Below are 24997 nucleotides of genomic sequence, written 5' to 3'. Positions count from 1 at the left end.
TTGTCCTCCGTAGGACAGTGTACATTAATAAATACATATCTATACCATTCACCTTCGATAGTGATGTACGAGAGCCTATTATTGACGGATTTGAAACTTTTAACCGAATGTATGATGCTTTTGCTTACGAGAAATCCGGTGCCTAGAGATCCCCCACTCCCGGACCCATACAAGTACGTGAAGTTACCCGTTGCTAGTACTCCATCATCTGGCCATCGCGATTCCTGTATTGCTACCAAATCTAGATTGTACCTATCAGCTTCCTTTACGAGTTCTTTAAACGGGCCTGCTCTGTATAGACTGCGAACATTCCAAGTTCCGACCCTTAAGTCCCTTTTGGTTCGGATTTGATTTTTTTGAGCCATGATGTTATGTTAAACCCGCGCGCTTCGGATCCTGTTCCGATCGCAGGTGAGTCCACCGTTCTAGAGGTGATAACCCCCATACCTCTCTAGAACTAAGTATGAGAGCTTTCCGACTTTGACGAGGGCAGTGTCAATTCGTCGTCAGACACACTACGGTTTCATTCTCGCATCCTCAAGCTCCCCTGCAAGGCAGCGCGCCTTCGCTGGCATCGTTACCGCGTAAGACCAGGTGACGAATCATTCTACACATCCCCTTTCAGGGCAGTTGTCATCGCTCCCGCATCCTCCTCGGCAGCAGGATTTTTGCCCATTTTTGTAATGTGTGATGAAAGAGATAGATTGAGAGATAAGAGATAATGTGAAGTGTTTTTGTTGTTGTGGTGCTTGCGTAGTGTTTCTAGATGAATACGTTCGACAGTGTGGGCTCATCACACCCACGCCTGTTCCTATCGGCTGTCCGCGGCTGCTTATTCAATTTATTCGCAGCTAATCTCTTTCTCAGGGGCTGTTCCTCTATCCGCAACCTAAGGACGCGCTGTGTAGTGGTGATAGGCACGCACCCGTCCGATCTGGACGACAACGCCCAAGACCCGCTTAGGGTAGCGGCATTGTAACAGTTAGCAATCCACCTTACTCATTTTAATTTTTAAAAACATATCTTCAAGATCTGCTATCAGAGAGAACGGTCGTTGTCGGAATCTCATTAGTACTCCAAGTAAGGACCTCAAAAAATCAGGACCTATTGATAATTGATCGTTTAAACTTATGCCAAAAGTTTTTGGCTGCGGCATAAAAAACTAATCGTAACTTTCCAGGTTTATTAATGTTCTTGACATTGGAATGAAAAAGATACCGCTGTCGAACATCGGGTGTACTTTCGGGGAATTCGACAGCATAACCTAACTTAATTAAACGTTCGATCTCTTTATAATACAGCGCCGCGTATAAATGATATTTACCGGTGTCACATTCAGAATCTAATTTAATTCTTTCGGCTTAGACTTTAACTGTAATTTCGTCTCTTATACGTTTCAAATTTATTGTGGATTTTAAACCTTTAATACCAATTACATGCGCGATTTAGCTGTCAATCATTGTTATAGTAAAACCCTCGTCGAGAAGAGCGTAAGTATTTATAAGTTTGACGCGACCGCGAAGGATTACTGGTACTATTTTTAATAAAACAAGGGTGCTGTATTACAAGTTGAGCAAATTATTTATTGACTGATTTGACAAATTTTTGTCAAACTTGTCCCCGGAATTATTAGCTGCTAAACCCACAGCACATAGCGATGTAAGCTTCTACACAGTTTGCAACAATTCCCAGAGCAATTACTTTTCATGTGTCCAGAATTCAAACAAACGTAACAGAGCCGAGCTCGTCTTACTACCGACCACCGCTTTGCAGATGCATTGCATGCAAAACCCTACCATACGAGATATCGTGACCGCTTACCTTACAACGCAAACATTTTTCTACGTTTTTTATAGAAACTGTCTCAGTTCTACCTAGCACGTCCTTCCCTTCTGCAGATGTAGTACTTACGATGGCAACGCTGTGCCTCCCAACACAAGTGCGTAACACCTAGAGCCTCGCATGCACTAGGATTTTTCTTTAATCGTAGGATTTGGCGCGATCACCACGTTTGGGAGAACGCTAGGGAGAGGGGAAAATAATCACACTCAATAATTGTACTTTATTGCACTTGAATTTCGCCCAGCCCTTCCCTACAACGCGGTGGCAGTGATGCCGCCCCCGCACTAGGTAGCCACGCAGGACTTATTCTCGCACACTCACGCACGAGCCATGCTCGTGCAGTAGACAGCGGGCCACAGGCCCAGGTGCAGCACTATCACTCTCTCTCTCTCTCTCTCTCTCTCGCGCGCGCGCGCGCGCGCTTCTTGCTGGCGCCTGATTGGCTCACAGTCCACGCGGATAACGAGCCACGCATCGGTGCCCGCTGATTGACTCGCGACTTACGGAGGGCCAATCAGCGCAGGCGCTGACGAGGCCATATTCGGAGGTAGTTTTCTTAGCAACTCTTTTGAAAGATCAGGCCCAACAAATATCCGATGCCTTCTAGTGAATGAATTGCAATCATAGCACTTCGTAGTTTTGTTGAGAAAAATAAAACGTCCATTGAGGAACTGACATTGGATAGTTGCTTAAGCCCGGAAATTATCTTCTCTAGAATAATGCTCTTGTTCCAAAACGGAGCTCAAGGGTTTCCATTATAAAACCCGCGTCATCACTGTTCGTCACCAACAGATTCTCTACAGGAGAGTGCGCGTCTTCCTTAAGTGCGCGGACTAAACGTAAAATTTTCCCAACTACTATACTTTACTAGTTCCGATGAGAGTTCAAAAGCTTGCTTAAATCTCATCAATTCTAATGGATTTCCAGAGAAAGTTGGTAACTCCTTTGTTGAACCCATTGACCAAACGCGGATTACTCGCTAAGATTAAATTTTTGGAATTATTTAAAGAACGCTCGAAGGCATTCGCAAGTCGTTCTAAAGGATTGATAGTGGACAAATCAAAATGTGGCGATTTTAATGTTCGTTTTGAAAGAAATCTAGGCAAGGATGTCTGCCCTAAAGGTTCATGGAGACGCGCTGTCTTTGCTGGTGTTACGGTTATAATATTTTTGTCGTCAGTATCTGACGAGGAGCTCGCACTCGTAATGCAGCACTATGAAGCTGTACTGCTGGATCCGCTGGTGGCGGAAGTGAAAGTTCACTCGCTGCAAGCTGCCGTCGGCCAGGAGCCCGCGCATGCGGCGCAGCTCTCTGAGGCTGGACTGCTGGACCTGCTAAAGGCTGGAGGTTATCCACTGCAGGCTGGCGAAGGCGTCCTCGTGTGACTCGTTCAGCCATTGACTCGTCATTCTTTTAAAGTTCGATGATATGCTGGTCACAGCACCAGAATGTACAGCAAGGACAAATCACGTTTAAAAATTATTGACTTTATTTAGTTCGAACTTTTACAAAGGTATTTTCACCGTATGCAAGCTGAAGCCGATCTTATCTGACGGCAAAGGCTAATCTCACATCTTTTTCTAAAAAGAAAAGAAATTGTTGATTTTTCTTCTTCCCTGACGTCCCGCGTACCATTCCGCTAGAATCGAGCATCGCGAGAACCCTGCATTTTCTAGCTTCTTCGGCCCCTAAGATACCTTTGTACCTTTACACTCGAGGCGACCGGCCCCGAAATGGTCTACTAAATCGTGCACATGGCAGCACGAATCGAAAACGAATAATTAATTTAAAATTTAGAACACTTGCATGCGGCTTACATAACTTTTACACCGATCATAAAATCTTGAATAATGGTACCACGAACGCCTCGCAAGTCACTTTCAAACGCGATACCATCAAATACACAATCACGTTCGGCAATTAACCTAGATGACGCCAATATTTCCAGCTCCTCATAGACACCGCAAATCTTCAACCTTCCATCAAGAAACGTCGTGCCAAACCCGAAGTTAATAACTGCATTAAAGGAAGTGAATGATCTCAAAGAACAGCTTGAACACGAACGTTTTCTTCAAAAAGACTTAGAAGTTTTATTGTCCTATCGCTCTTTGGAAGAAGTTAATCTTTCTGTCGAGCTTCGACAAAGGGACCAGGATTTCAACAACGACAGACGGCTTCGGGAGGAATCTGAAGAGAAAATGAAACACTTGGTTAAGGATATTCAGAAATTACAACGATAGAACGAAATTTGTATAACAAAACGATCTGACTGGGTAAAGAAACAACAAAATCTTGAGCGTCGTCTGAGAGCGCACAATGGGCGCGAATTTAAGCACGCTTCTATCTTTGCCGCTACAGTTATTAATTCCTCGACGGTCAACTTCTTCTTGCCCATGGCATGTTGCAGATGTCGTTTGAATGAGCAGACATTGGCTTCCCAGATGCCGCCGAATAAACGACCAGATAATATCGTGCGTAGCGATCGTAGCTGCGACTTCTTGGCTTAGAGATGAAGTTTCCGAACATAGTCGACGTAACTCAGCATCGGCTCCACAAAAATTCGTTGTATTGTCACTGTAAATGGTATTACAAAGACCCTGCCTGCAGACAAAGGCCGCTAAAAATGAGGCAGTTGTGAGATCGGATACTTACGACTTCCAGGTGGATCGCTTTAACGACCATGCAGATAAATATTGCCACCTAATCTTTAGTGGTCTATCGCCCTCTGCCAGGGGAAGCTTTCACCCAAGGGGCCGGCATAGTCAAGTTCAGAGAAGGTGAACGGTCTAGCCGGTCTAGAACGAGAAACAGGCAGCGAATCCATCAGTTGTTCTTGCGTAGTTGCATTCAAGTGAGCACACTTGACGCACCGGTGCACAATTCCTCGAACAAGATTCCTTCTTTGTATTATCCAGTATTCACAATTGATAATACTCTGTACACGCGAAAGGCCACTGTGTAAGATTATACGATGGGTTGCTTGAACCAGAAGCTTGGTCACATAGTGCTTTTTCGGCAGAATAATCGAATGCTTTTCAGATTTGGTTAAAAAGGTTAAAAAGAGACACAAGGTACACAGCTACCGCATAGGCGCGCTCTGAAGCGTCGCAAAAACCATGCAGAGACAAAAATTCACTTTTAAATATTGCTAACCATCAAGGAATTGAAATAGTCTCGATATCTTGAAGACTATTTTTCATCGAAATCCAAGAGGTATGCAGATCAGATAGCAAGAGTCCCAATTAATGTTAATTAGCCAAAGTTTTTGCATGAAAATCTTTGCGCGTACAATGACAGGAGCCAGCCAACCAGCCGGATCGTACAACTTTGCGATCTTTGACAAAACAGATTTTTTTGTCACGATCTCAGAAAAACTAGAGATTGAAGCTCAAAAAGAATGCGTCATTTACTTGGTTCCACCGCAAACCAAGAGTAGAGACAGCTTCAGCATCTTGAAATTCTTTTTCGATGAGAAATCACTTACTGACTTGCAAACCAGCAGAGGATAGGATTTCGACCAACTGATTGCCAATTTCGAATGCCTTAGATAGTGTGTCATCCTCAGTAAAAGTGTCGTCAACGTAGCGGCATTGGCGCAATGCTTGGGCGCCTGGAGGAAATTATTTCTTCTCATCGTCTGATAGCTGCAGCAAACATGCATTGGCGAGGAAAGGCGCATAGGCCGTGTCATAAGTTACAGTAAGCAAGCGCAGAGCTTTCAGAGGCTCGTCTACTTGAGAACGCCAAAGAATACGTTGCCAGTCGACGTCATCCCTGTGGAAGAAAAAACGAAATTGAAAAACCTCCAGCGAGTGAAAATAACTAAGACGTCCTCTTGTAATTTAGGACCTATATGAAGAAAAGAATTTAGAAAGACATGGTTTTCCTCTTCCTCCGGAAAGAAAACGACCCGAATTTTTTAAGCGAATACTTCTATAGGCTTGTCGAGTACACAGTTTACTGGAGAGTGAATCGACAAACGGTGACCGTCACGACGGCGCGACAGACCGATCGTCGCACGAAAGCAGCGGCAGCTCTCTGCCCCCACCACCCACTCTTCGCCGCACATATGAGCGTGCTCGCACAGCTCAGCTCTCCCCTTACATATCAACCGCACTTATTTGCACACACTGAAAGCAGCTATCGGGTTTTATCGGTTCTTCCCGCTGGATTTCTGGCCCCTCGACGCACTAATGTAGCGGTTCCTTTTTATGGCGCTTCAATTTTTTTGAGTCAACTAGACGATGTGACTTTCTTAATATGCGCGAAACGTTTGCAAGTAAACATTATAGCTTCATGACACGCCGTTGCGTGAACCTCGATTTACCGCACGCTCGTGCAAAAATGCACTCGCTAAATCTCGGTTTACGCACGTTGTGTCATAAAATATCGTACGATACTATTCTTATTATATTTTCTTTATGCGTATTATATTTTGTCTATCTTAAATTTACTAGTTGAAATGATTACTTCACCTAACATTTTTTACATCTCTGTCAAAGTTGTGATTAAGTTGGAAAAATAAGAAAATCGCGGCGATTTACGAATCAAAATCACTATATCAAAAAATTATAAAAATTCATCAAAAAAGTCACAATTAAATTTATCCTTGTAGATTACTACTTTGCACTCAAAGAAGACGCATTTGAATTTGCGACGAAGACTAATTCATTTCAGTTTTGCCTCGAAGACAGTAGTATATATATATTTTGAACTCTTTCGTCGACGACTATAAAATAAATAATATATAAAGTACATTTGCAGTCCCGCTGCGAAGACTAGTATATTTCTCACTTCGTATAAGTTTGATTCTTTGGTAACGAAACTATTCAAAATATTCCGAAATTGCACACCATCTATTTAAGTATTCACTTCTATCGGCTGTCCCCGAGACAGACACTTTTTTTTGTTTCACACGGAAGCGCCTATACGCCAGCTATACGAAATAGGCTAAAACGCTCCCTTTCGTCATAAGAATTGTCAGTTTTTTTTTAAATTGTGTGCTTTAGTAAATGTTTAGGGGTCGCTTAGGGGTCGCGTTTTAGACTAGGAAAGAGCAAGGCCTTCCTCTTTTCCGCTTTCGGAAAGAGAAAGGCCTTGCCCTTTCTGCATGAGAATTGCCAGTTTTTTATAAATGATGTGCTTAAGTAAATGTTTAGGGGTCGCCGATAACTGAGTCCAGGTAGTTCACTCTATAGTTTTTAGCGTCTAGGTGTTAATAACTGTTTGAAGACGGCGCCTAGGTATCTGGGGTCGACGATGACGAGGTCCAGGTAGTGCGCTCCATAGTTTTTAGTGTCTAGGTGTTAATAACTGTTTGAAGACGGTGCCTAGGTATCTGGGGTCGCTGATGACGAAGTCCAGGTAGGGTGCGGTTCGTAAAAATTCATATGGACCTCGATGTGAAAATATGAATGAAAACAGTTAAATCATAATCATGTAGGTTACATGTTTTCTAGGTAGCATAGTAAGTATCTGTGTAAAATTTCAGTTGTATAGCTTTTTTATAATGCAAATAAATGGTATTTTAATGATAGACAAACTCACTGACTCTTATACTGAACTTTTCTTCAAATTCACTATTCAAACCAATGATGACGACATTGAACATTATTAATGTATTTATTAAAAAATAGTTTTGAGAGATTTAGTAACATGTTACATGCTTATAAAATATTAGCAGATGTTAGTGTGCCGCCCAGTACTTATGGTAGATTTTCTACCAGTGTTATTAGACAGAGATAGAATCAAGAGCGCGCGAAGCGCGCCTTCATTCCTAGTCACTTTTAAATACCAGGAGATGCGAAATTACAGAAAATAATGTAGACATTACCGCGCTTTACAGAACGACTTCAGCATGTCTAAGACTAAGATATTCATCCATGAACCGCTTGTAAGCGTCAGCCATCTTCGGTGATTAGTAAAGCGTTTTTCCAAGCGGAGGAAGCTCCGTTTCGCTTGTTCCCTTGAAGTGTTGATAGCAGCTCTCTTCTCAGGCAGAAATCGCGTCGAAGTTATGGGTTGTACTTCTTCAGTTTCCCAGAACGGAGCCACGACTTTGGACAACTCTTGGTCGATAGTGATACTAAAACCTCCTACAGTATCTCGTTCAGCATTGTATTCTGCTCCACATGGAGAGAAATATTCACGTAAAAATGACTATACTTCTTACGAATGAGGAGACAAACTCGACTTCTAAGCTTATTTTCCAGTTGAAAAAAATCATATGTTTTCATCAATATGTTAAAAACATGTACTTTTATCATATGTTTTTGTGGTTTCAATTTAACATATAATAAAATCATACGATAAACAGATGTAATAAAAACACATACTAGTAACTTTCCTGATATTTAATCCAAAATAAAACTTAAAAGCGACACATTTATTATATTTGGTGACCATAAATGGTAGACTTGAATATTGATAAAAACATATGATTTTTTTCAACCGGGTTACTATACTGATACTAAAAATGACTATATATTCGCCAATTTATGATACTCACTGTATCAAAAATTGCTATGCAGTATAGTAAAAATTGGGAATATACTTTTTGCTATCTAGTATAGTAAAATTTGATTAAGTTTGTTTCAGTATTCTGTAGGTGAGTTAGCAAATATTATTGGAAATGAGAAAAGGATCTGCGTGACGTAATAGATTTTGAGGTTAGGGCGGTATAACAAAATTGTTGGTCTTATAAATACGTGCTCGCTCACCAGTGTGTACGCATATGTGCGTATACGTACGGTAAATATCTTAATATCTTCAGTTTAAATTTATTACATGATTTTTTCCATAAAGCTAATATTCATTATTAATAATTAGTTTAGTTTGTATGTTTAGGTAGTTAATAATATATAAGATCTGAGATTTTGGAACTAAATGTTCTCTTAGGTGAGGTCAGTGTACTCGACTCGCACGCCGACGGTCCCAGGTTCTATCCCGCCCGCCGCCGCATCAAAAATTTTAATTTCTTAATTTGTTTCAGCTGTCTCTTCCAAATTAATAATCGCTTAAAACTTGTAAAATATAATAAATAATAATGTACTCTCTCCGTGTAAAATGGTAAAATTTCACTGATTAATAGTACATATACGCTAATTTATACAGTGAGAAGTATGCAACTGTGAATCAAAAATCAGTGAAAATGTCGTATTTTAAATCGATTAGAAATGTACACTGAGGAATAAAAAAATTAATTTTTTTCTTTGTTTAATTTGTTTTAGACTTATTATTATAAATTTTTATTAATTTAGTATGAATATTATATTATTTAGAAACAAAGAAATTAAATTAAATTTTTTGTCGGCGACGGGAATCGATCCTGGGTCATCAGCGTGGTAGTCGTGCGAGCTTTCCGTTTACCTAAACTGAACTATTAATAACGAATAACGGCAATCCATAAATATTAGCATAGTATACCTTGAGCTTCGATTTTTATGCGCAGCACATACTTAGAAAGAAACCAAGCGGAGGTGATAATTTTTCATCTAAAAACAAAACCTCAAATCCACCTCCCCCATAAACACCGAGAGCTCTTCAATTAGAGGTTATATTTTCGGACGATTGCTTCACGAATAAATAAATGCCTCAAATATGCAGCTATCTAGTATGCTACATAGTTTTTCGTGTCTAGGCGTGAGAATCGCTCGTAAATGCTGTCTAGGTGTTCGGGGTCAGCGATGACGGACTCTAGAAAGTGCGCTCCGTAGATTTTTGTAAAAGGCTTATTTGTAGACGTCATTCTCTAGCTTTATGGAGTTGTAGGAAAGGCGCATCGTTTCGAAAACAAAAAACGGAATCCTAACCTCAAAACCAAAAAAATTTTAATTTACTACCCGAATGGAAATTTGTTGTTCGAGCTCCATGTATGGGGCGAAAATTTCGTCCTTTTCTCTCCCTTTACGAGATATTGACGAAAAATGCATTTTTCTATATGCTAACCCTGAATCCCGACATCGGCGACCCTGAAAACCTAGACATCATCTATTTGCGATTCGTAATCTTACTTTCTCCTGGCCAAATATTTTTCAGATATTATCAGGATAGTATCATGATATATTTTTTCTCACATAAGACGTTATAAATAACGTCAATAAACATTTTTACTTCTTGTCGTGTTTTTACCTAGAACGGCATACAAAACCCGGCAACTATTTTCCAAGGATCAGTTTCGAGAGAACTCCCTTAATAAATATTACATTCTTGTCCTTGCTTTCCCCCAATGTTTAAACGTATTATAAAAAATTTTGTTCACATTAAAACTTTGCTGCAGGGGGGAATGGGGTATGTGGATTAAAGAGTTTCAGTTTTAGGATCGCTCCTCTCATTTGTTCACTATTGAATAAGTGAATCAGATTCACTTATTCAAAAGTAAAATTTTCACTTGACAAAATAGTATTTATATTAGCGTTTCACTGATTAGAATAGTGATCAAAATAGTGATTTTTTCACTATTTCAACAGTGAAAAATGCGTTCACTGCATAAATAGTGAACATTTTCACTGTTTTACATGGAGAGAGTATAATTAGAATATAATAATTGTTCTCTGACCATCAAGAGCTTCTTCATACACGGAGAGAAGTTTTCAGCAGAAAGCGCGGTGCCCGAGAAACGCTCACCACGCATCGCAGTGCCATGCACGCCAAATCGCGATGTACGTTCACTCCGTGCGCAGAAGGCGATTCTAAGCATAAAACGCTGTCACACCATGCGTGTAGCGACTTATGCTGCGCTGCGAGGGGTATGGTGGAGAGGTGGCAGGGTCTCCTCGTGGTGTCTCTCGCAGGATCTTTGGAATCGGCCAAACCGTTGCCGATTTCCAACTGTTTAGGAAAATGCCAGCCTGCAATGAGGCATCAAAGATGTTCATAAGGATGGGGAAGATTGCGAAGGAGCAGTCCCTTTGCATGCTGACCGTCCCAGACCAACAGCGTTCAAGCGGAAAGCGTTGAAAGCCTGTAAAATCTCTTCAACGGAGAGAGAGAGAGAGAGAGAGAGAGAGAGAGAGAAAGGGGATAGAAGAGTCTATGAGGCCAATGCGCCAGTGGGGACGAGACACTTCCACTCGGTCAAGCGTGATCGAGAGATCGATCACGCTAGAAAAGAAAAAAGAGAGAGAGAGAGAGAGAGGGAGAGAGAGAGAGAGAGAGAGAGAGAGAGAAAACATATTCATTAACGCCCTAGACCGGATGGCCGTGGGGCGAAGTAAGCAATACAGAGCAGGATTACAAAAAGTATACTTTGGCGAACAATAGCGAAGCAATTACAATAGTTTATAGCATATCTTTGGAACAATAGAGCTTTCTCCCTTACTCATTCACATTTGAGTATACGATCAACAGGTTCGATCTTATAGTCACATACTAGAGTCGATATCCTGACAATATGATTACAATATGATGCTTATTTTACATAGGTTGACTGGCAATTTTAAGGGATAAGCGTGAAGTCGCTTTTTGAAAATATTAAGAGACGGACTTAATCTGATACTCGCAGGAAGGATATTCCAGCGATGCATTCCTTTTATAGTAAACGAGTTCCGATACATTTCGGTTTTAGCGAATGGAATCGCAAACGCAGAGGGGATGTTTCTAGTCGAGCGCCTGATATCATTGCCGGGCATCGTAAACAAGTTAAGTAGATAATCAGGACGGTTGACAGTAAACAATTTATACAATTAAACACCTTAATGATAATTTCTTCTGTGATCGAGCGAGAGCCATCCTAGCTTATCACTAACTGCGCTTTAACCTGGCTATTTAAGCTATAGCCCTTATATCTTAGTCTATATAGTGCAAAGTGAGCTTTCGCAAAGATGCCGGACACATGTGCATTCCAGGAAAGCGTTTTAGACAAGGTTACTCCAAGGTTTCTCGTAGTGTCTACAAAGGGAATTACTACATCTTCAACTAGTATTGGCGCAATATTACTTACATCTAAACGCATATGGTGTTGCACCTACCCAATAGCCATGGCCTTTGTTTTACTGACATTGAGATGGAGCCCATTTGTCTTGGACCAGTTTAAAATATAGCTAGCATCGTCATTTAATTGAGCAACAGCTGCATCTAAATCGCGAGATGAACATTGAATATAGATTTGCAAGTCATCAGCAAAGAGCATACACTTTGACTTACAGTGCTGCAAAATCGATAGTATCTTGTTGATATATATCAGAAAGATAATAGGGCCTGGAGAAGAATCTTGCGGAACTCCTGAAGTACTTGGCAAAAAACTTGATAGCGTGCCTTCCAGACCAACTACTGCTTGCGAACGCCTAGACAAATATGAATGAAACCATAATAGCCTTATTAGAAAAACCAATGAGTTTCAACTTCTTCAGCAGTGTGGCATGATCAATAGTGTCAAATGCACGTTTAAAATCAAAGAGCAATAACAGCGTAATTAATCCAGAATCTGCTCCTGATCCGTGACCTTTAAAAGTGCTGTTTGGGTGCTATAGTTGCTGCGAAACTCTGACTGATATGGTGTAATAATATTGTGTGTCTTGAGATATTCGACTACTTGACGAGTCATCAATCCATCAAATACTTTTGCAAAATGCGGAATGACGCGTGTCACCAGGTGAACTTGGTACGGGTAACTTGTTTAGCGGCACGATTGCAGATTTATTCCATGCAGATGGATAATTACCAGTAGAAATGGATTAATTAAACAAGGTGGTTAAAAACGGAGCAAGTTTAGGAAGAACATCTTAAAAATATGATAAAGATAAGCCGTCACAACTACGACTTTTGGCCTTTGGTAGGTTTTCGTGCATAGCCTGCAGAACTTCTATGTGATTTTTTTTTACGTGGCATTTAGAACTCGAAAGTTCATCGCCTCATCTACGCAAGCCTTCCACACTGCCCTATCTTGTGTCAACCCCACCCAAGATGCACCTCTTCGATCGACACCCACCCGTCCTATTTCTACTAGATCCGCTTTTACGTTGTCCTCCCATATACGTCTAGGTCTACCTAGAGGTCGCGTTACCATGGGCCTGCCCTTCATGACACGCGCTGCCGTACGGTTGTCTCCCATTCTCACTACGTTCCCTGCCCATCCCAATCTCACGAGTTTTTTCGGTACACCGAGAAGTACTAGAATGTGATACATTTTGCTTCGCTTAATAGAGTCGTACGCTTTTTTAAAATCTATAAATATTTGGTGTATGGTTTCGCAAAATTCCCACTTTTTCTCTAACAACTGTCTTATGGTAAACATTTGATCGCTCGTCGATCTGATGCGCCGGATTCGCACTGATAATATCCTACTATATCTTCCGCGAATGGAGTGAGTCTAGCTTGTATTACGTTTGACAGGACTTTGTAGCACGTTGCTAAAAGTGAGATGCCCCTATAGTTATTGCAGTCTGTCTTATCCCCCTTTTTAAAAATCGGTATAATTATAGATTCCTTCCAATTTTCGGGTATTGTTTCATTTTTCCAGATGGCATATACTAGTTTATAGATTTTGAAAGTGAGCTCGACGCCCCCATATTTGAGTAACTCAGCTGGTATAGAGTCATTTCCCGCGGCTTTGTTGTTTTTTAGTTTTTTAATCGCGGCCTCTACTTCTTGGTAGCTCGGTTCCTCCACGTGGAGTTCAGCAGTGTGAATTTCGTCCCCTAATTCTTCGCTATTTTCGTGCACGTTTAATAATTTATCGAAATAGTTTTTCCACAGCTACAGTAATTCGTTGTCATTTGTTACGAGGTCCCCGTTTTCGTCCTTCATCAATTGCGCTCTACTCCTAAAATCCTTTCTGATGGCGTTAATCCCTCTGTACATTTCGCGTGGGTTATTTTCCTTACTGTTAGTTTCTATTCTCCTAATAAGATTCTTTTGATACTCCCGCTTCTTATTTCTGTAGATCGCGCTCGTCTGTTTCCTTACGTTAGAATACTCTTCTACGGTCCTATTTTGTAAGCTATCTAATTTAGCCTTTTTGCGCCTTTCAAACCAGAGTTCGCACTCTTCGTCAAACCATGGTTTGCTCTTTGGCTTTTTCTTTTTACCCAGTACTTTGTTCGCGGCCTCTTTTACCGTTTTTTCGATGTCCCCCCATAAGCTATTCGGTTCGTCCTTCCCCTCCGGCGATTTGTTTGCTTCTTCAAGTGCCTGAAACCTGTTATTAATTTCTATCTGGTACCTAATTCGCTCTGTTCTATCTCGTAGCTTCTCAATATCGAAGCTTTCTACCTTGTTTGCTCGCTTACTATTTTGATTCGCTACTAGTCTAGCTCTTAATTTGGCTACTACTAGGAAGTGGTCCGAGTCGCTATCTGCCCCTCTGTAATCCCTTACGTCAAGAACATTAGTATGACGTCTTTTTTCACTGAGGAAATGATCAATTTGGTTCTGTGTGGCCCCGTCCGGCGATGTCCACGTTGCCTTGTGTATGTTCTTGTGCTTAAAACACGTAGTTTTGATTATAAGATCTTTTGCCGCCGCGAAATTTATGACCCTAATACCGTTATCATTGCTGGCTTCGTGCAGGCTTTCCTTCCCTATAGTAGGCCTAAACATTTCCTCCCTACCTATTTTAGCATTGAAATCGCCTAATACTATTCTTGTGTCGTAAGACGCGAACTGGTCGATTACCTGCTCTAAAGTTTCGTAATAGAGATCCTTAGCTTCTTCTTCTTTGTCCTCCGTAGGACAGTGTACATTAATAAATACATATCTATACCATTCACCTTCGATAATGATGTACGAGAGCCTATTATTGACGGATTTGAAACTTTTAACCGAATGTATGATGCTTTTGCTTACGAGAAATCCGGTGCCTAGAGATCCCCCACTCCCGGACCCATAGAGGTACGTGAAGTTACCCGTTGCTAGTACTCCGTCATCTGGCCACCGCGATTCCTGTATTGCTACCAAATCTAGATTGTACCTATCAGCTTCCTTTACGAGTTCTTTAAACGGGCCTGCTCTGTATAGACTGCGAACATTCCAAGTTCCGACCCTTAAGTCCCTTTTGGTTCGGATTTGATTTTTTTGAGCCATGATGTTATGTTAAACCCGCGCGCTTCGGATCCTGTTCCGATCGCAGGTGAATCCACCGTTCTAGAGGTGATAACCCCCATACCTCTCTAGAACTAAGTATGAGAGCTTTCCGACTTTGACGAGGACAGTGTCAATTCGTCGTCAGACACACTACGGTTTCATTCTCGCATCCTAACGCCCCCCTGCAAGGCAGCGCGCCTTCGCTGGCATCGTTACTGCGTAAGACCAGGTGACGAATCATTCTACACATCCCCTTTCAGGGCAGTTGTCATCGCTCCCGCATCCTCCTCGGCAGCAGGATTTTTGCCCATTTTTGTAATGTGTGATGAAAGAGATAGATTGAGAGATAAGAGATAATGTGAAGTGTTTTTGTTGTTGTGGTGCTTGCGTAGTGTTTCTAGATGAATGCGTTCGACAGTGTGGGCTCATCACACCCACGCCTGTTCCTATCGGCTGTCCGCGGCTGCTTATTCAATTTATTCGCAGCTAACCTCTTTCTCAGGGGCTGTTCCTCTATCCGCAACCTAAGGACGCGCTGTGTAGTGGTGATAGGCACCCACCCTTCCGATCTGGACGACAACGCCCAAAACCCGCTTAGGGTAGCGGCATTGTAACAGACTTCTATGTGATTTAGGAGCTTAAAATCAAATTCAACGTGTATCAAGTGATACACTTCGATTATCCTCAAGTATCGAACGCAATACACTGTCCGAACAAGGAGAATGGGCGCAAGTCACAGATGAGTAAAACTCAATTAGCTCTTCTTTATCGGAGAAGTGCAGATGCGATTTACTCTTGCACGGAACTAAACCATATTTGCGCAGAAAAGCCCAGCAATTTGCTTTATCTCGACAGCCATCTAATAGATAATTATTGCGTGCTTCCTTAATTGCAATTTTGACTTTTCGGCGAGCATTCTTGTAATTTATTTTGTTCGTAAGGCTGCCAGATTGCTTAGATATTCCATGTAACCTATCCCTATGCTTGCATTTAACTTTAATGTCATGTGTGAACCACGGTAGCGGTTTTCTGCGAAACTTTCTCGTAGTGAGGGGTGCTACGACATCCAGCGCTGTGCTAGCAATTGTCTGAAAACTTTTAAGACGTGAATCAAAAGTCGAATTCAAATCAAGAGCTAATTCATTGAGTTTAGGCAATAACATATTTAAGAATACTGGAGAAGAGTAGCTACGAAAATCTCTTGAGGTGTAATCTACCTCTTGACGAGGCGGCAAATCGAATGTAAAATCAATGAGAATGTAATCATAGCCATTTATAAATAGTGCATCAGATTTCTCATACCAGATGATCTTATCACTTGAATCAGACAGTATTATATCAAGCCATGTGTCTGAATCGTCAGTATGATGAGTGGCTCCGAAAGGCACAAGAAAGAAGTTGTGCTTAACTATAAGCTCACGTAAATGCGTGCCATAATAGTCATTAGAGAGCAAGTCGGAGTTCAAATCACCTGCTAACATGATATTAGAATACAGATGCGAAACGTTAAGCACTATATTGAAGAAATTCGTAAGGGTGTGTCCCTTAGGCCTACGATAAATGGCACCAAGTAACATTTTTGCGCCACAATTTATGCTTAGCAGTAGATATTCTGTTTCATTAATGTGGTAGGCGACGGTGTAACGGACAATCAGCGGTCTGCACGATGATGGCGGATACAGGATAGAGATAGTGTGGTTCTAACCTCAAATAATCAACACAGGCAAAAAGTAGAACCTTGGCTCAACGACAAAATGACATGCCGTGATGAATATCTCGCACCATAGTGCAAAAACTCCTTAAGTATGCATGCACAAGGCAGAGCGAAGCCGAAACGTGTATCGCACTTACCAGACAGGAGGGGAGAGAGAGAGAGAGAGAGAGAATTAGTATTCCAACCAAAGGATCTTTTGGATAAAAATATTCAGCGAGGGCACACTCACCAGACTAAGTTTTTACATGCGTTTGGACATACAATTTGTAAAAAACATGGGTGTCACCTCCAAACCATATGCCAACAAAAAGTTACGGGCCAATAACTACCAAAAAAAGCCGTTATAGCACAGTGTGGCATAACTCCGCATTTATGTCACCCCTATCCATGGCATAAATAGTCCATTATTGCACGGTGTGTATGTGCTGTGCCGTATCGGACTATTTATGCCATTAGTATCGTACGTTAATTTATAGCACTGACTAGCATAAATCCGCTGTCACGCCTATCCGTGGCCTAAACAGTCCATTTTTGCACCATGCAGTTAGCGCCCGAGCGTAGCGAGGGTGATCAGCACGGTGCAATAATGAACTATTTATGCCACGGATAGGCGTGACATAGATGCGGATTTATGCCACCCAGTACTATAATATACTATTATTGCGCCCCGGGTATAGTTAGCAATTGGCCTGTAACTTTTTATTGGCATATGGTTTGGAGGTGACACCCATTTTTTTACATATTGTATGTAAAAACTTGGTCTTGTGAGTATGCCCTCAAAATTGCAAGAGCTTGATTTTTTAACTGCGAATTTTCCGACTTCTCGTAGAATGACTCATATAAGACAGTAGACATGACGATTTCATTGATTATACTGCTATTTTAATTAATTTTATAAAATTTAATCTAAATTCAAGTTTCCGTTTTTCATTGTAAAACTATATTTACTTTCTAAACGAAAGTTCTGATAGTGAAAATACAGAAAGTAGTTGTGAGAGGGAAAAAAGCGAATCAACAAAAAGAAAAACCGCAAATGTGCGCGAAAACCTAAAATAGAAGAAAAAACTTCATGCAATGAAGAGCTTTCTCGCAGAAGCTTTGCGAGTGGCATCATTAGGGAGTGAGGATGACTTTTGTGGCCTAAAAATGTAAAAAACTGTATTAATTGACCCACGGCTGTGATCAACACGCCTGAGAGTAAGTGTTGAGAATATTCGTGTATTTTCAAACTAAGTGTGAGAGTATAGATGTACGCGTATACTAATAGGGACACAGTCACCGCGTGTGTATACAGTCTATATGATCCCGCACATTGAGCGTATTTGTGTAAGTGCGATAGAGTGTTTCCGTATAGCGATTTTCATCGCGTAAGTCCTGATCGAGTCGTGGTACCGGTCAGAAGCCCGGATCGACTTATCCTTAGTCGTCATAGGATTGGTTGTCTAGTCCAGGGAACGGGAGAAGTGTCGATAGATATTGTAATTACTCGCAACTTATTTGTATTTGTATAATGTAATAAAGCAAAGTGTTCATAAAGAACTTTCTCCACTGTTTACTTATTTTCCTAGGTCCAATAGTAAATATGTCTTGTTTTCAAGGCAAATTTAGCTTTAGGCTGGGTTATCATGGCCGCCACACCTGTAACATGAACATTCGTGCAGCTGTGCTCCGTGCTAGTCTGCAGCGCGCGTATACTTATCTACTAATCTGTTGATGTAGTAATAATGCAGGAGGATAGCCGGCCTCGTATGGTCGCGCGCGCAAATTATTCGTTTATTTACACGTGGTCGCGAATCGGCTGCAGCACCGCTAGACCGCGGTTTGCTCCGCTGCTTCCCATTGTGCGCTCTGTCCGCGCACTCGATATTCGCCGCGGCACATATATACAACAATACATCGCAAACAGCTGCATAACAGGGGTACAATAATTTTTCCATTTACGCGAAAATTAACTCGGCGCCAGGCCGACAAGCTGCGCGCACGCGAGCCCGATAAATTGATACGTTCGCTCCCGCAGCCTTGATCTTAAGAGGGGAAAAGGCAGTAGTATGTTGGGTATACCTATAATCTGGCTGCAAGATACCGAATGTGTGTAATCTAATCGATCGAGCGGCCCGTTGCAGCGCTGCGTATACTTGTTGATTGGCTCGGCCCATCGTGCACATACGCGCACACACGCAGCCCGTAAAATTAAATCGTGCGACGTGACAGCTTAAAGCTGAAGCCTCGCAACAAGTACCTTGAAGGGAGCCGCGTTATTTTCAAGGGGTTAATTGACATATTTAACAGTCCCTGCACTACGCGGATCGAGAACTCTTGCTTGAACTTCGTAATATTTTGTCGTATAACGACCCACATCGGTATTAGAAATGCATGCGCATTTATTTTATGATGCACATTATATAACGACAAGCGCGAAGGATGGAGTATTCTTTTATTCATCCATGCAGTCACTTATTGATAACGTTAGAATATAACGCATTTTCTCATTCGCGCGCTGCGAGATAAGCTTGATGTTGCCTCTGAGTAATAATAATAATAATAATAATAATAATAATAATAATAATAATAATAATAATAATAATAATGATGATGATGATGATGATGATGATGATGATGATGATGATGATGATGACGATGATTTCAACGAATTACCTTTTGACCTCGATAAAATTCACCGAGCGCTGCACCGCTTACGCCGGCATGATCGCATATGTAAGCGAAGGAAAGGCGATGTATTAATGAAATGTATCTCGCGCTCCAAATCTTTCTCTATCGTATTAAAGAGCGCTCATAACTGCTATTGTAACAATTATCTCTATTCTCGGAAACGGACAACAATATATTCGCTCGTCGCGCGTGTCGGATAGAAAAAACTAAAAAGTGGGCACATTCTCCACTAGGTATGTCAGTAATATGTATAATGCTGAGAAGTGCGCTGGTACTGCGTTTTTTTCCTCTCTCGCATCGTGATATGCGCAAGTAGAAACTGTGAAATACGGTCAGACGTCCGATAAGACTGCGTATTGGGGAATTAACGAAGGACAATGAGAAGTGCATATATTTTTTCGTAGGAAACACGACCAGGTGGGCTATTCGGTTTTTTCATTCAGAGAATAATGAGCGCATGATAACGAATCCGACATACTCGGTCTGCAGTCCTCCCGCCAAGTTGTAAACTTGTGAAAAGTGCGAGTATGAGAAATACATGCGCAGACATATACCCACGGCAGCGCGATCATTTTCTTCAGAAAGATTAAATTAACAATGTGTTTTGCTCACCTAAGGGTCCAAGGCAGGACTTTGCTGCCCTCGAAGCTGATGCTCCTGAGCTCGTACTTGGAGCGCAGCCTGAGCGACGAGATCGGCGAGCCCGGGCCTCCGCCGTGCATGAGGCTGCGCAGACCCTTGGAGCTCGGTAGAGCACCTCCAGCTCCGCCGGGAATAGCGTACCGGCGAGCCGCCGCGGTGCTGCCGGCCGTGGCGATGCCCTCCTTGTGCCCCGACCTCTTCATCGAGCTCATCTTGCTCTCTCAGCGGGCCATCAAGACTGGCGCGTCGTCTGCGAAATTTTCGATTTTTCCTATTACGTGCAAAAGCTTCTCTCTTTCTATAATATTACGTGGCCGCTTTGAGAGGGAAAACACGCGGCTTTCATAGCGGAATAGGTGTGCAATAACGAACTACAATAAGTAGCTATAGCTTTACGATCCGCAATCAGTCGCACGAAATTTCATCAACATGAATAATTGTGTCAGTTGAAAAACAAGAAAAAACGCAGATGCCTGCTTGCATTAGCAGTAGCGGGTAATTGCGCACGGCTAGTCGGCTAGTCTGACGCTGGCAGTGAATAATAAATATTGGAAAACCAGCTGTACTGTGTTAATTTTGCATAATCAATTACGCGCTCTTATTCCTCCGATATTCCTCGAAAAAAAATTAATAATAATAACGTTGCGTATGAGCGGGATCGTTAATTTTACCCAATATGTGGATCAAGGTTTTTTCTTAATTGCTTCAAGCCATTGGCTCACGCTACACGCGCTACACAAGCAGCTGCATACGGGGATCGCGGTTGCGTCGCGGTTTACAGGATTTTGCTTGCTCTCTTATGTCGGCAGCAGCAGTATATATAGAGCGCGTATCTTTAGCGCGAGACGTACCTTCATTTCAATGTCAAGCTTAACCATCGCAGGCAGACCATCCGTTCCCATGATCTCGCGGCTGTCAATGTTACATCCCATACAAGAAGAGGCGTACTTTTGGCACAAAGATCGCACGCACAGTAAGATCGCAGGCGCATGTAACTCACACACAGACAGGAGAGGATCAGCCCTCCTCCGCGGGCGTACTCCGGCTGCGACTAAGTACTCGTATATATTTTGAACACTGTCCAGCCCGCGAGCTATAGAGTCGATCCGCAGCAAAGCGCGGAACTCCGGTCTATGCAGATTGCAGGTGTATAATCAAATAGACTTTCCCGTGGGAACGGCACTGCCACAAGCTCGGAGAAGCTGCAGGCGCGCGAGGCTGCGTATCGATTGGTGGATCGACCGGGACTCGGATGAAAAGCGAACAATCGAGATGGATGATCGTTTTAGTCTAGCGAATGGGGAAGTGCCCCGCTTCTATTCCGTCCCGTTTTCATCCATCTTCTGAGAAGAATTCCCTTTGCCCCGAGCACGAGGTTCTCTTCGGCATCCTCGCCGAGCTTCGGCCTTGGCTATAAGTTTATAAAGGCTTGGTGCGAGTGCACGGCTTCCTGCACTCAGCTGATGGAGAGAGAAGTACTTAGCAGTTGTTGCAGCGATTCAGGGGCCGAGCGCGTTATTGCGCGCACGCACGAGCTTCGGCAAAGATCGCGATGCTGCTGGAATCGGCTCTTCGCAGCTCGGCTCCTGCTGGTGGCATTGCGGCGGGAGGCATCTCGATCCGGGACGGCGACTCGTACGAGATCCCGACTAAAGCGCGTGCTCGCTTGTTTGCGTTGCCAGTCGTAGCCGGCAAGCGAGCCAGCGAGCCTCCTTCCGTCCGGCGGAGAACTGAGGCCACTGAGAGCGACGGGGAGCGCGTATGCAGCCAGCGACGGAACAGACTCGCGCGAAGAAAAGCCGGGTCGGTCGCTCGGCGCGCTTCTCCCCACCCCGATTCGCGCGCACACGGGATGTGTACCTACCCACGCTAAACTGAACGCTCTCCTGGCCTGCCCACCACCCCCTGTGTGTGTGTGTGTGTATGTGTGCGCGCGTGCGCATAGATGCCGCGATACTGCCGAAACGCGAACGGAGATGACGCAGAGAGCTTTTACTTTTCGTATCGCAACTCTGAGCTGTGTGCGTGCGAAAGTGAAAATGCTAGCCTCCCTCTCGGCTCTCCTGGCTCGGGGCTTTCATAATTGGCCGGATTCTCGCCTGGCCGCGATCCCGCGCGACATTGACCCGCTTCGAATTCCAAGCTAGCATCTCGCGCTTCCCGTTATTACTCGCAAGAGTTCATACTTTCCTAACTCGACTCGAATGGCTCCATGCAGCTCTATACACGCAGAGAAATGTATCACTAAATATTCCTACAATTTTCATCAAAAATTACTATACTGTATAGTAACGAGAAGACAAACTCGACTTATATTAAATTCTAGTATACGGTATAGTAAAATTTCAGATCACCAGATTTTACTATACTACATAACAATTTTTACTGTACCGCATATCGAAGTTTATGGATACTCAAGCTTTTTAAAAATATTTTTGACCCTTTTATTTTGTCGTCTATTGGTGCTTTTCCTCTTATTTGTGTTTTTTGGGTGTTGTAGGCGAACTTTCATTTGTTTATTTGTTACATTTAATCTCGAAGTCGCATCGCATAGAATTTTATGATATCCTAATTTACACACATCGCAATCTAATTATTATACATGTCGCAACCTATCAACGCATCGCTAGACTAATCACATTTATATTTATATATAATATTCCGATCTGGTAGTTCGTTATATACTAACCGAACAGTTTTTCACACTTGCGAGTGGAGTTTACGAGTCGGCCCCTAGTGGCAGTAAGTGATCAGTCGAATTCCTGTCATCGGTTTAAGTTACGACGAATTTTTTAGCTCTGTCGGTAATTTTTTACCTACGGAACACAGCGAGTCAAAGCGAAGTGCAATTTTTACTATACTGGTATAGCAATTTTTGATAAATGTATAGTAATTATTCACACAAACATACTATATTTTCTGCATAGGTTGAGTTTGTCTCCCGATTAGGAGAAAGTATAGTATAATTTTTAGTGATACATTTCTCTCCGTGTACCAGCAAGTCCAAAACTCGTCGTCGCTGCTAGCAACTATATACAGTTGTCATGGCCGCTATATTTAGTGCGAATTTCCCGACTTTGATCTGTCTATCGGCGGTCGAGCGGAACGCGCGGAATCGCGTGCAGCGTGATAATAGTCACTGCGAAGCGACGGGTGAAACCGCAGGCCAAGTTATCCTACTTTAGTTTCGAAATGTTTTAGCTTCCGAACTCTATGCGATAAAAGTTATGCTTTTCAAATTACTCGCATAGTTACATTTAACAACGCGCGTGTTTAGACTATAGGGAGTGTACTTTTTTAAAACAAAAGCGCGCGAAAGACAAAAAACTAAAAAGAAAAAAAAGACGTTGAGCGACCATATTTTTTTCATTCGCTGTCAAACTCTCGTCGAGTCAAGTCCACTTAAATAAAAGTATCCATTAAAAAAATATATCGAGTAATTATTGGATGTAACTACCCGTGTAAGTAAGTAAGTAAGTAAGGTATTTATTCCCGCGTGAAAATTGAAATTCATTAAGAGAGGTCAATGAGATCTACATGAGAGTTTAATGAGATCTATATGTGATCTCATATATCTGAAATTCGTAATGAGATCTCATGTAAATCTCATATAATATTTTCACGTGGGTATGAAAAAACATTTTCAAAATTACATCATATCAGTCGTAGCACAGTACAAAAATAGATAAAACTTCCGTATTTTATAAAAATAAAATAAATATTGCTGAGTATCACAGCCGTCAAATATCACAATTCGTACACGATCACACTCAAAAACATTAATACTAAGTATCAAATCAGGTACACGTCACATAGTGCTTCCTTACTTATATCGTTCAGTCTTTTCAACTTATATATACTAACAAGGAGGCTTTGGGGATTCCGGGTCTTGGATTTTGATGAAACTTGGTGGGATGGTAATGCCTTTTAGGCCAATACGCCTTCTATTAAAAGTTACAGCTATATCAAATTTCACATTTTGAGTATATTCAATAATAAATCTATACAATGTCACTTTTTCATTAATACGCTTTGCCACACCCTTATACCTATCACTACTCACTTTTTTGTAACCAAATACATAAAAGTTTATATTATGTTTCCCAACACTCGCATGAAATGGGCCTTTATTCATGCCTAATAGTAGCGCGGAAAATCGTCCATTCCAAGCGTGTTAGAAAAAGTTTGAGTTCAAGCGGGGAAAAAATTATTTTCTCCCCGCTACTCATCAAGCGGGGAGAACATTTTTTTCTCCCCTCTGTTAATACCCGTTTTCAAATCTCTCAAATTTTCTCAAATTTTTTAATTTTTTCAAATTTCTCAAATTTTTTGTGCACGACTTGAAATGCACGATCTCCTTCCCAACTTTCACGCATAAAAAAAGTCCCTTTCATGCCCTTGTTGGAAAAAACACGGTGTGCAACACGGGAATAAAAGCTATGTCAGACCCGTGAGGTGTTTGCAGCACTTATCTACGTCTCGTGCTGAACACTTCACTCACGCTTATTTTATATCTTATTTTCTCTCCTTGTTGCATAATGTACTATTATGAAAGGATCCATTATCTGCTATAGTTTATATTTATAAACTGGGAAGATACACAAAAATCCGATTCAAAATAAAAAAAAGCCACAATTTCTCATAATCGCTTACCTTCTTTAGATATTTTCTCACAAAATAATAATTAACTTTTATCTAGGTCCCTTTCTCTGTAGGTTAAGAAATTCGTAAATCGATAATAAAATCAGAACCATTTGTTTTACTGTTAAAAGCGAGCCAATTTTCACCACACCTATAGCAACAATACACAATATAATAGTGGCAGAGGTTACGAATCGCGACAAAATTCTAAAAACAGTACGGCACTTATTCCTTTTAATACGCAAGAAAATCTAAACGTGCAAAATGCGCAATGTATGAACGACACATTTGACACAAGGCAAAATAAAATCCCCATAAAATATACGATAAACCCAGAACAGACTACATTTAGTGCATCCACAGACCATTATCAGCACACGAGAGGTTTGATCCTTTCACAAGCCTTAAATCTGATACCGAGTTTTAATGGATCTTTAGAAAAATTAAACATATTTTGCATGTCAACT

The 24997-nt window shown here is 41.8% G+C and overlaps 1 protein-coding gene across 1 annotated transcript in view; it reads right to left on the bottom strand.

The window, feature by feature from the left end:
• Positions 1 to 21684, bottom strand: part of LOC100114533 (GTPase-activating Rap/Ran-GAP domain-like protein 3) — a 282814-nt gene extending 261130 nt beyond the window's left edge. Inside the window, exons 1-2 of the mRNA XM_031923081.2 lie at positions 20741 to 21684; positions 19860 to 20139 (exon numbers count right to left, since the gene is read on the bottom strand). Coding sequence (XP_031778941.1) covers positions 19860 to 20101 — 242 coding nt within the window. The 5' untranslated portion in view covers positions 20102 to 20139; positions 20741 to 21684. The remainder of the gene's footprint in view (positions 1 to 19859; positions 20140 to 20740) is intronic.
• Between the last annotated feature and the right edge of the window lie 3313 nt (positions 21685 to 24997).

Source organism: Nasonia vitripennis, chromosome 2 (assembly GCF_009193385.2).
Source record: "Nasonia vitripennis strain AsymCx chromosome 2, Nvit_psr_1.1, whole genome shotgun sequence".
NCBI classification, from domain to species: Eukaryota; Metazoa; Arthropoda; class Insecta; order Hymenoptera; family Pteromalidae; genus Nasonia; species Nasonia vitripennis.
The sequence above is the reverse complement of the archived record's forward strand: the minus strand, read 5'-3'. Positions and strand labels throughout refer to the sequence as shown.